At 43.9% G+C, this 12152-nt stretch overlaps 1 protein-coding gene across 1 annotated transcript in view; it reads left to right on the forward strand.

The window, feature by feature from the left end:
• CDC27 (cell division cycle 27) overlaps positions 1-6411 on the forward strand; it is a 20815-nt gene extending 14404 nt beyond the window's left edge. The window contains 6 exon segments of the mRNA XM_010081866.1: positions 459-667; positions 1330-1447; positions 2304-2432; positions 3280-3354; positions 4339-4495; positions 6329-6411. Coding sequence (XP_010080168.1) covers positions 459-667; positions 1330-1447; positions 2304-2432; positions 3280-3354; positions 4339-4495; positions 6329-6411 — 771 coding nt within the window.
• The last annotated feature ends 5741 nt before the right edge of the window (positions 6412-12152 follow it).

A 12152-nucleotide genomic window follows, 5' to 3' on the forward strand; every position in this document is an offset into this window, starting at 1 on the left:
CTCTGCAGATTTCCAGATTTGTCACTTGGAGGGAGCTGAAGAATGAGAGTGAATATACACTCTCCCCCTTCATTATTTTTAAATATCTAAGATGTATTATTTTGAACCTTTTCAACAGCTTCAAAAGCTTTAGTCATATTACTTTTAAATATCTAAGATGTATTATTTTGAGCCTTTTCAACAGCTTCAAAAGCTTTAGTCATTAGTCATCAAAGTATCTTAATTGGCACAAACTTGTTCGGTGTCCTTAGATTCTCGATTTCTGTATTTTAGCTTGTCTGTTTAGCATCTGCCTCTCAGGAATGAGACTTAAATAATTGTCTTATTATTATTATTTTTTAATCTAGGAGGAAGTTATATATAATTATGTAAATCAGCATGGAAAAATCTGTTCAGCTCAACCTTGGTCACTTGGAGTTGTAAAAACTGTGCTAATTCTGCAATGCTGTCTTCACCAGGCATGGTGTGCTGCAGGAAACTGTTTCAGCCTGCAACGAGAGCATGACATTGCAATCAAGTTCTTCCAGAGAGCCATCCAAGTTGATCCGAACTACGCGTATGCCTACACCCTGCTGGGACACGAATTTGTGTTAACAGAAGAACTAGACAAAGCATTAGCCTGTTTCAGAAATGCAATCAGAGTCAACCCTAGACACTATAACGCATGGTAAGTTTTGCTTCATCACCCTCCTATTGCGTGGGATACAGAACTCCTCCTTTTGGAGAAATATCTTCTGGATGCTGCTACTGCTGTAGTTTCCCAACCACTCTTGTCTTAAAGAGGAGGGCAAAGCTATTTGTGCAGGAGATCTGGGCCTCATCTATTTATTAAGTGGTTACTTCCACAAGGAGAGGAAAAAATTGGAGCTTTTTTTGTTTCCACAGATTTTTTTGGCTTTACCCCATCTATTTTGTTCTCTGCAGCACTCCTCATGCATCTAGTTGGTTGTTCTTCAATTGCAGTTGGAGACATGAGAGATCTGCCCCTTTATACCTTAGGATACAGTCAGTTTCTTACAGATTTTTCTGTAGAAAAAAATATATAAAGCTGTAAAAGTTAGATCTGCTAGCGTAAGTCACTTCGTCTTGAGAAACTTTCGTATACTTTTACTTTGTAGCTGTTTAGCCAATCTTCTATCAGATATCAATTCTTCAAACTACCCAACTGAGCAAAAAAAAAAACCAAGATAATTTTAAACATCGCTTTTTCCTACCCTGGATGGGGTTGACAAGTCTATAGACCATTTCTGCCAGGTCATGTTCGCTGACTAAGACTGTTTGATTAGAATTTGGTCTTACTTAACAGAGTTGTTTTTTTTCTGTTTGCAGGTATGGGTTGGGAATGATTTATTACAAACAGGAAAAATTCAGTCTAGCAGAAATGCATTTCCAGAAAGCACTTGATATCAATCCTCAGAGCTCAGTCTTACTGTGTCACATTGGAGTCGTAAGTAGATCGCACTTAACTCTATCCTGGTGTTTTAACCTGCTTCTGTACTTTGTTTGCAGTAGAAAAAGTCATTCTGAATGTTTTTAGCAAAAAAAACCCAACAAATTTAGAGTCTTGGACAATCATAAGTGCCGTGTGGATGAATAACCACAGGATTAATGAGTCAGAAAAGAAACCCTCCTCTCTCTCTAAACTACTTCCAGCCAGTAATGAAACTGTGCTGTTAGGTCATGTTTGTCAGTCAGCCAAAATAGGGATGTGAAAATCAAGACTGTGCAGATATTAATGTGAGCAGAGTATTTATAGGGGGGTTTTTGTGCTTACTACATAAGAAATTGTTTAACTGCTGTTGCATGCACTTGCACCAGCACTTCCAGTTCTATGAAATGCCAAGGCACTTGTCTCCCCTTCCGGAGTGCAGGATTTTTGTCCTGGCCGTATGTCCGCATTGCCCTCATTCCAGTCACTTGTAGGTGTGGCAACTTGCTGCTCAGGCCACGTTATGTCAAGGCACAGAAGGCAGCTGCTTCAGCAAAGTTGTGTTAAATTCTCCAGGGACAGTGGCTGCTTCTCACTTCCATACAGAGGAAGGCATTGAGCTCGCTCCTGGCCAAAGGTTGAATGATTTCTGTTGGGTGGGGAGAATAATTTGAGGTGGGGACAGGGCGAGGTGAAGTTTTCTTCCTGTAAGAAACCTTGTTAAGAATGGTCTAGAATTGGGCAGTTTGTTTTTTGTTTTTTGTTTGTTTTTTTAAGGAACAGATTGTAAGTAAATGTAGATTTGTCCTTGTCTAGCAGATGAGCTGTTATTTTCCCTTTTTAAAATTATTCTCTCTCTCTCTTTCTGTGATAGGTCCAGCACGCACTGAAAAAATCTGAAAAGGCTTTGGATACTTTAAACAAAGCTATTAACATTGACCCCAAGAACCCACTATGCAAATTCCATAGAGCTTCTGTATTATTTGCAAATGAAAAATACAAGGTGAGATTTGGTACATGTAGACAACCTGAAGTTATCTTTAAATTGCGAGGAGTGGGGATGCGCTGGAAGCTAAACTTTTACAGATTAACACTAGGTAGCATCAGGGATATCAGCTTTTTTTTGAAAATTCGTAACTGAACCAATTAAATAGAAAATTTATTAAGGTTAAGGGCTTAATGAAGTGCCCATTTGTAGATTAACTTTAAAATTTAAAAGCAGAGGATAAATAAAAGAAGGGAAAACATAAATCTAATACTCCACTGCCTGATTGCCCCTGCACTAGTGAAGGAACTTGTTGACCATGGTGAAGGTTGGAACGAAAACCTTTGGACTCTTTTCTTTATCAGGCTGAGACCTGTCAGACTAAAGTTACGCTGTTCAATAAACTACATGAAACTGAATGAAATAGTTTGGGTTTTAGCACCAGTACAAAGAAAACTTGGATAGTGTGATAGCAGAACCTTTCAAAAGCCCAGGCTTGAGAGCAGGACACGCAGCACCCAATACATCAATATCCTTCAGGAGCTCGGTATCTCAGATTCTCTTCTGCCCTGTTAGCCCTTGTTATGGCAGAGCCGTTAGGTGTGTTGCAGGAGCCTGAAGCCCTATAACTTGCTTTATTTCTGTAATAATGGGGCTATAACATGCTCCAATCTTCAAATGAGAAACTAATGTAAAAGGAATTTTAGATGCTTCTCGTGAGATTGCACCGTTGTTCTTGATGGAATATGCTGTATGTAAATGCCAGGGTTTTTTTCTCATCAGTGCTAAATCAGTTTAATGACATCATAACTGGTTGCAGACTGCTGGCTTGTACTTACAACTCTTTTTTTTTCTTCCTTTTCAGTCTGCTTTACAAGAACTTGAAGAACTGAAACAGATTGTTCCCAAAGAGTCTCTTGTTTACTTTTTAATAGGAAAGGTAGGTAAAACTGAACTGTGATCTAAGTCCTCTGGTTTCCTTTGTTGCAGAAATGTACGCCTAATGAGAAAATTTGGTGCCTGTCACCAAGCTGCTTCCATTTGGAGCTGTATTCTAAAAATTCCCAGAGTTTTAAATGAGGCTTACTGCTCCCAGCTTTATTATGTATCAGCTTTTACATGCAAGAGACAGTTATTACTGGAGCAGCCTTCAGCTTGCTTTAAAAGAAACCAAGAAAAAATAAGCCAAGCCAGTGTTATTCTTTGCCTGCTTTGATTTCACTGCTGTCAGCTTGAAAGATAAATTAATTTTAAAAAGCAATAAATTGATCCTGATAAAGATACCTCGCTGAAAAAAGATGCCGTGTGCATAACCACTGTCATATATCCTTCCCTGAAAAAGGAACTCTGTCGAGACATGATTCAGTACAATAGCAATGATGTGATCAGTGGAAATCCTTAAAATGTTCAGGGATAGTCCATCCATCAGCCAGCAGTGCTGGTTATTTGCGGATGTGGCTGTTCAAATCTTGAGTCACATTCTAATCTGTTGTATCAGAAGTGGCACGTAGCCGGAGAGTTTGGGCTTTTCTTGAGACACAGGCAGATTTGGGGTTCCCATGACTCAAGATATTGAAATGCTGGTGAGGGGACAAGACAAAACAAAACTTGTACAGGGATAGCATTGACACCACCCTGCTGCGGAGTTCCAAAGCTTAAATTTCTATCTGAAGATCCACCTCCTTATGTTTTTGAAGCTGTCAGCTGCTAGTTTAATTGAAATTTTTTGGAGTCTTAAATAGAAACACTTGCTCACTCGTTCTACACATTTGCTGGTTCCTTTGGGACTTGTAGAATAAATCTTTCATATCTACCCTCTGCTGCTTTTGATGAAATACCAGTTACCTGTGGCTTGGTGTGTTTGTTGTCCAGACCTTCAAGTAGCAACTTCATGTAAATGTAGCATTTTATGCTTTTATTTTAGGTTTATAAAAAACTGGGTCAAACCCATTTGGCCCTAATGAATTTCTCCTGGGCAATGGACTTAGATCCCAAAGGAGCCAATAACCAGATCAAAGAGGCCATTGACAAACGTTACCTTCCCGACGATGAGGAGCCAATCACTCAAGAAGAGCAGATCAGTGAATGTTACCCCTATGAATCAGGTTTGTATTTCCAGCCCTTTGTCACTCAAGGAGGTATTTCCACGTAGGTGGTAGGAAGAATCTCGGGCTTAATAAGGGAAACATACGGTTTAACCTCGCTGCTCGGCAAGTAGGAGCTCCAAAGGCTCTTCATTGGGAAGAATTCATTCATCCTTCCTACAGTAAGCATGAAATAAAGGATTGTGACACTGCTTTAGCATCTGTAGATGGAGTAGGACAGAGATGGTGCCTACTGTAAATTCATACAAATTGTAGTTGGCTAACAGTATCCCAGGAGAGGAAGATGTTCCCAGAGCCACAAATCTTCCCTTATAGACGCATCAAGTCATTTCAAGGTAACTGAATGGCAACTGAAATTGTCTAGAGGCTTTGGCAAGAGTTAAACAGGATGTTGGGTGAAAATATTTGGCCTGCTAAACGTAAAAGGTAGCTTTTGGTAAGTCGTGGAAGCGGTTTCATTTGAATCAAGAGAAAATAAAACACTCCTGTTAGGAATAATCCCCAAAAAGGAGTGGCCTGGGTTTCTCTTCTCTTTTCTCTCAAACTTTTTATTATGAGCTTGAATTCCATGAAGCACAGGTAACTCTAAATAGTCATAAATACTGACCTCCTTGATGCAGGCTGAAATACTGATAGAAAATAAATACCAACAAGCAATTGAATTCCAAAGCAGAAAATAGAGCAGGGTTTGGTTTCTGGGTAGTAGGTGGGGGCTGAGCTTGGTTCTGACCAGGAGATGGAGACAGAGAACTTGAACTGCTGAGCAACACCTAAGCAGTACAGGGGAAAAAACATAAGCCACACCTCAAAAAAAGTAAGAAAAAAAAAAACCCAAACCATAATGCAAAACAAACAAAAATGAAAGAAAAAGAAAAAAACTAATAATGTGTCCAATAAATGTAAACAAAATAAGAGTGTTGGGCTGTGTGTAAGCAATTCCATTTCCCTGGCTGTGCCAATAAATTGTGGAAGAGTTTCCCAGTCTCAGCTGAAGAACTCTTTTAGGATCCATGAGACAAGCTCAGGTGAATTAAGGCAGCACTGCAGGCAGGGGGGATTGTTTCTAACAGATTGGCCAGTGTAAGGCGTTCTGGGCGTTAAATTGCCGAGCACGGGACTGGCTGTGGCCATCGTACAGAAACCTGGGAAGTGTTTGCATTGCAGCAGTAACAGCTGTTTGTGTTTCTCCATGTGGAATGACTTGAGTAGTTGGGAATTTACAGTTAGTATGCGGAAGGCAGACTCAAGTCGCGTTCCTGGGTGTGAAGAGCAACCATCATTAGATTATTTGCCTTTGTTCAAATTTTAACAAGTATAGAAGTTAAATATTTTCAGGGCAGGCTCTCCGTATGTACACATTTATCTCGAGATCACGCCATGCACAGCGTGCTTTATTCAAATAGCCGCAAGAATCCAGTTTTCCTGGAAGCTCTAGGCCAGCCATCCTCTGAGCTGAGCGAGCAGAGTAATTCTTCAGCATCAGAAACTGTTGGGACCATCCATACCACTCCCCACCTACCTGGTGTCGGAGATTTCCGATTTATAATGGAACAGGGCTAAGGCAGCGTGTTTAAGATGCACTTTGTGTTAATTCCTTTCTAAATACACTTCTTTAGACTTGATTAAGCTGGCAGGTGTCAGTGTATTAGATGGAAAAGGGAAAAGCCCTTTGGCTTTAAAGCATTCTGAGGGGAAGCCCAAACCCATCGCTGCTGGGATTTCCATCGTGCTGGAGCTGATTGTGGGGGAAGCGTTGCAGCGAAGCAGCCCAGCCGCGTTTGACTACTTTATGTTTCTTTTTCTTTCCAGTTGGCACAGACGAATCCCAAGAGAGCAGCATGACGGATGCAGACGACACGCAGCTCCACGCAGTTGAAAGTGATGAATTTTAACCTCCAAAAGCCAGTATCTGAGCTTGAGTGTGTGACTGGTACTGTTGTGTTCTCCCCTTTCCCTCGCATCCCGGGTCTTCACATCACTGAGCCAGCATTGTCATTATTCTCCACCGACACCATGAGTACACCACTCGGACTGTACCCGTACCCTGAGTTAATGGCAGTGCAATATTCCGCTGCTGCTGAGTCTGACTAGTTGGCTCTTAGACATTTATGAAAGTGACTGAGGAGGAAATGCTATTTTTGGACTCCCCTTTGCTGGAAAAAAAAAAAAATATCATGGAAGAAAGACTTGTGGTTTGCTGTAACAAAGCCAGTAGATGTGGGGATAGTACTAATGAAACAGTGTCTTGTTCTTTTTCCAGAAATGTGTCTTAGTTTGGTTCTTTCTTGGTAAGCAGAGTGCTGAACCTCATTTCCAAGTTCCTCAAGGACAGTGTTGACAAATGCAGGCTGTTAAAGACTTTTGCATCTTGTAGTGTAACTGAAATGCCAGGGAATGTAAATGACCTTCGAGCGGCGGTGTCTGCAGTGAACAAACCCAACGCACGTGCTCGGGACTGGGAGTGGGTCAGGCTCCGTAAAATGTCCAGTGCAGGAAATGTAGCAGGAGAATCCCATTGCAGAATCAAAGCTTTCCCGAAATGCTTTCATGTTCTAACCGGGAATTTAATTTATTCACCTAGTTTCGGAAAGGTCAGTGTTTACTTTGTACTTCAAAGAAACAAAGGCAGCAACACCTTGCTTCATTTCTCATGTACTCCGTGACTTGTTCTTCCCCTTTTAAGACTACAGATTAATAAAGGGCAAAATCAAGAGAGAAACGTAGATACAACCGTAATGTGAAAGCATCCAGCCCTTACCCAGAGCGACCGCCTGTTTCTGAGCAGATAGCCGGGGAGGACCGTGGAAGCCTTAATACAATCAGAACCTTAGTGTCAACCGCATCAAATAATTGTCTGCGATTAGTACACTTTTAAAACTGTTTTGTAAAGTGTGGTCCAAGCAGGATGCAGAAATGTGCAATTATCTGTCTTTCTCCTTTTTTTTTTTTTTTTTTTCCCCCCCTCCCAAGCTGTTCTTTAAGATTCTCCCCCTAGGGACACTTTCCTCTTTACAGAGGCTGCGTCTGTGATAACGAGTCCAAACTGATCTTTCTCTGTAGCATTCTGCAGCAACAAGTGGTGCCCTTTATGCAGTGATGATAAAGAAAGTGTATGATATGAGCAGTTTTAAAGAGCGATTTATGCATAATAAATTGGGAATGATATCAGTTTCATAGCAACATCTTTGTTGTGATCAGTCTTAATGTTCTTTTTTTTTTGTAATGGTTTTTAGGGATCTTTTAGTTACCTTTAGAACTTCAATTTTTTAAATTCTGTCCTTGTCCTACACTAGGCACGTCTCCTGTCACAGTTCCTCTCTGGTCATCAGCCACACGGACACATTTATCTTCTGAAAAATCATCCTCAAGTGCTGAGAAAAATATAATTCTCTGATATTTTTTTTATAAGTAGGAGGATAAGCAGTGAAAAATAAGCTTAAACTCCTCTAATAGTGTGAAAAGGAATTTCTAAAATCTGAGGAATGATAATATAGTCAAGGAGCTTTGTGCCTCTGCCCTGTACTTCTCATCGGCTGTGTCTGGAAGGTGATGAATTGACTTGGAAAATCACGGTGTGTTTCTGCTGGCTTGAGCATACTGAATCTTTTTGTGGCGATAGATTATTCTGGGGCGCTTCCGTTTCCTGACAAGTCCTCACCGAGGAAGACGCAGGGCTCAGATTTCCCGAGAGCTGATCTGCATCTCCAGCAGAGCTCCCGCACTGTGCTCTTGGGTTACCCGTGTCTCTCCCGGCGTCGCTTTCTGTTCACGGCTTCCCAGCGCATCCCATGCACAGAGGAGTTTCCAGGCAGCACCTCGGCATAAGGTCTGGAGGCAGCGCTTGTGTGAATGCCACCAATTAATGTGTTAAAGGAAAAAGCAGGAGTAAGCAGGTGCTACTCTCCATAACAAATGCTGTTGTTTAAATGGGGACCAGAGATCTAGGAACTGAGGTGGCTTTTTCCCTTTTGTTTTCTAGAAATTGTGAACAATCATAGTAAAATTTTTCAACGCCCTGGAAGGAGCTCAGAATTCAGCTGGGCTGTTAAAAGGGTATTCATGCTGCCTCCAAGATTTAATACTTAGCTGTCCCTTGCTTTATATGCACATCATACCTTAAAGTGATTTTTCTTTTTTTCCCAAGAGTCTCAAGTCCCATTTAGACCGTGCTGCTGTTTTACCTGCGGAACAGAGAAACGCAATTAGTAATTAATCAATAAAGTTTTGCTCTCTTCAACGAGGGGCAGGGAGGAGGACGGTGAGCACGAAGGCACTCTGGCAGCCGGGTTAGAGCAAGTGTGTTCACTGAAAATAATTAGGGAACCGTAATTTTCTTACAACAAAACTATGGAAAAATGCAAAGTGTGGGTGTGGTGTGTACTGTTTGCATTGAAACAATGTAATTTGTCTTTTTCCTTTTTTTTTTTGCTTTTCCTGACTTTTTATTTCAAAAATTGTACAGTCTTAGGAGAGAGAAAAAAAAAGTCTTTTCTGTTAATATATTTGCGATTCATTAAAGGATGTGGAAAATCCAAATAAACTACTTTTAAAAGCAGGTTTATCCCCCGGTCCTTGGGGTGAGCGTTGGGATCATCCCTCAGGAGGCGGGGAGGGGTGGCAGGGCGGGAGCGAGGTTCAAGGACAGACACTGGGGTCCGGGGGGGCTGGTTTCTGCCCTGCAGTAGCTGCTGGTCCTGGCCTCTCTCCTGGGCTGGAATTTGGGGTGAGGTGTGGGGTGTTAGCCTGATGTTAGGGCATGCAGGGAGGTTTCCAAAAATGTTTCTGTTCATCATCAGCTTCCATCCTGCAGCTCGACAAGAGATTGGATAAGCTCCAGGGATGGGAGTTTATAGGAACAGATTTTTTTTTTAATTTTTTATTCTGCCTTCCATAGTAGCTTGTAACGTTGCTTGTGGCTGCAACTGTTGTCAGCTCAGCAGAGGAATGATGACAGCCTTCGCTGTACTTTCAGACGTGGAGGGAAAGCTTGCCAGGAAGGCTCCTGGCTGTGCAGGAATTCCTCTTGCTGCCTATACACTCATCTTGGATTAAAGCTTTTAGCTCTTGTTTTTGTCCACTATGAGCCAGTAATTTTTTTGAGAGCCAAGTGTGGCTGTAAAAGTGAGGCTGAACCCTTTCCTACACCTAGCTGCCTCCCCCTTTTATTTCCCGTGTTTCTTTTGATCCTGGGCTTACGATTGTGTGAACAAATGCAGTCCCGTAGTTAAACTTGCTGCTCTGGAGCCGACTTCCCGCCCTGCTTCACGCACGGCAGCGAGAGCCGAGTTATTCTTCCTGTGTCTCGGTCGCAGTGTCTCTGTGTCGGCTCCGACATGGGTGGTTTCGGCTGGACGCTTCCTAGCGGTGAAACGGAGCTTTGGTAATGGGAGGCTGAGCTTTAGATGTCTCCAGAGAAAGGCAAAGCATTCATGAAACCAGAGTTGTGAGCTGCAATGGTTCGTTCTGTGTCTGAATCGCAGCAATGCAGCGAGCGCTCGGAGTTGTTCCTATCTCAGGATTTCCAGCTCAGAATATTGCTGGCACCTGGTCTTTATGAATGTGTACAGCTCTTCCTGGTACGTCGCGCTTCGTTCTGTTCATCACTAACTTTGCTGATGCAGCAGCTCCCTATTTTCTGTCCTTCTGTCAAAGTTAGGGACACTATTTTGAGCAAGATGTGGTCCAGGAGCAGGCACTGGTTAATTTTTTTTTAAATGGAGCAGAAGAAGGGTTTCTAAGGCAGAAAGTCCTGTATTCCTGATCCTTGGAGCAGAGTTTATATTAACACAGAGAATAAAACTTCCTCTGCTGCTTTTGCCTATCTGGTTTTCAAATCGGTATTTATGGAGCACCTGATTTCTCAGTTATTTGGATCCTGTGTATAAACCCTGGGTGATGTGCCTTCCTCTGAAATCCTGCAGCGGCGGGGACAGGAGGGGACCCAGTCCCTTGCCCAGGGTCACAGCGCTGGACCCAGACAGCAAACGTCTCCCCAGCCTCTGTGTCCTCACATCCCGCCGGGCAGAGTCACGGGGCACAGCCATGGAGTGGGAACGACGGACCCCGAACAGCCCGAGGAGGTGGAAACGGGAGAGATGAGCAGAGGGTGAAGGAGACAGAGGAGCCGTGGTGGCAGCTGCAGTAGAGATGTGAGACGGATGAGAAAGGGGGTGCAGGCATAGCAAGGTGACTGTCCCCTCTCCAGAGCCAACCATCATGCTCACCTGGGATTGAGCCGGTTTGGGGCTTTTTTGGGTTTCTCGGTGCTTCGGCAGGAGTGATGCTCAGCAGGGTCACCCCTGCGCCTCGGCAGCCTCGTGGCTTGGGCAAACACGGACACCGATGGTTCTGCATCCGCTGATGTCCAAACGTCTCATCCGTGGCCCTTCCTTCGTGTCCATCCCTCGGGTTTGGGGGTCCTGCCCCCCCTCGTGTGATGCTCCGGCTCATTCTCACCCGGGACCTGCTCTCCTGGCCCAGACCATTTTATTCAGCCCTTAAGGATGGGAAGGATTTCAAATTTCCTAATGGTACCAGTAAGGAAAATATCAGAAATGCCTCCCACATCCAAAACCAAAAAAACACTGCCAAAGGTAGATTACATCAAAAATACCCCAGAAAACCATGTCCAAAGAGGAACTTCAAGTTCCTTTCTGACAATTTTTACATTCAGACATTTTATCGGCTAAAAGTCTCCTCCTGTTCCAAAATCCAGCAGTTCGTAACCATGTATGCATGGAACAACAGAAATTCATTGTCATCAGGACGTTTGGAAAGCGAGCTTAAGAAGACAAGAGGATTACTTTGCTACTTTCTGCCTCCTTTGGTCTCTCGTGTCTCACCGGATTTAGAAGAGGCACTTTCCAGCGGGTGTTTCTCTCAGACCCGTGGCGCTGGGTGTGCAGCACATCCACTGCACCTGATTTTACGCACTTCATGAGGGCAACCTGCTGCGTTGCCCGCAATCCCTGCAGGATACGGCCGCGTTCTGGATTTTCCTGGAAAACCAGGGAAAAGAGCTGGGTTGCAACCACCACACGACAGCCACCTTCCCCGGGGAAGGAGAGGCAGAGGACGGTGGCTGTGAGATGGTGAATGCCGCTGCTCTCGTAGGGCATCTGCGAGATTTAACTCTAGAGGAGTTCGGCCATTGAGTAGGGCCTGGAGTTCTCCCTGCACCAGAAGTGGTGATGAAAAATTCATATTGATCCCAAAAATACCTGCTGAAGGGGAAAAACCTGCCCGTACCTAATGGCACATGCATGGCGATCCTCTGAGAAGGAATTCTCCTGCCTCCCCACGCCGGAGGAGTTACCCACGTTCAGCTAATCCCAGGTGAAGCCTCCGGGTGCCGCGCTGTCCCTCCCTCCACCAGCATCCTCCAGGATGGATCTGCCTGGACCTCGGGCAGCTGCAGGGGCAAGAAACCGCAGCTAAAACCCAGCGCAGCTCGGCTCGCCCGGGGAGCCAGAAATGGGAATTTCCTCCTTTGATCCACCCAGAGAACTCACCTTTGCTCAGAGGCTGGAGAACTTCCCGATGGTAGGAAACATCCCGGGGATTCCTGGGGGGAGCAGGGCACCGGGGAGCGGGGTGTCATCCGCGGCGTTGGTGTGTTGGGGCACCTCAAACG

Source organism: Pterocles gutturalis, unplaced genomic scaffold, assembly GCF_000699245.1.
Source record: "Pterocles gutturalis isolate BGI_N339 unplaced genomic scaffold, ASM69924v1 scaffold3944, whole genome shotgun sequence".
Taxonomy (NCBI): Eukaryota; Metazoa; Chordata; class Aves; order Pterocliformes; family Pteroclidae; genus Pterocles; species Pterocles gutturalis.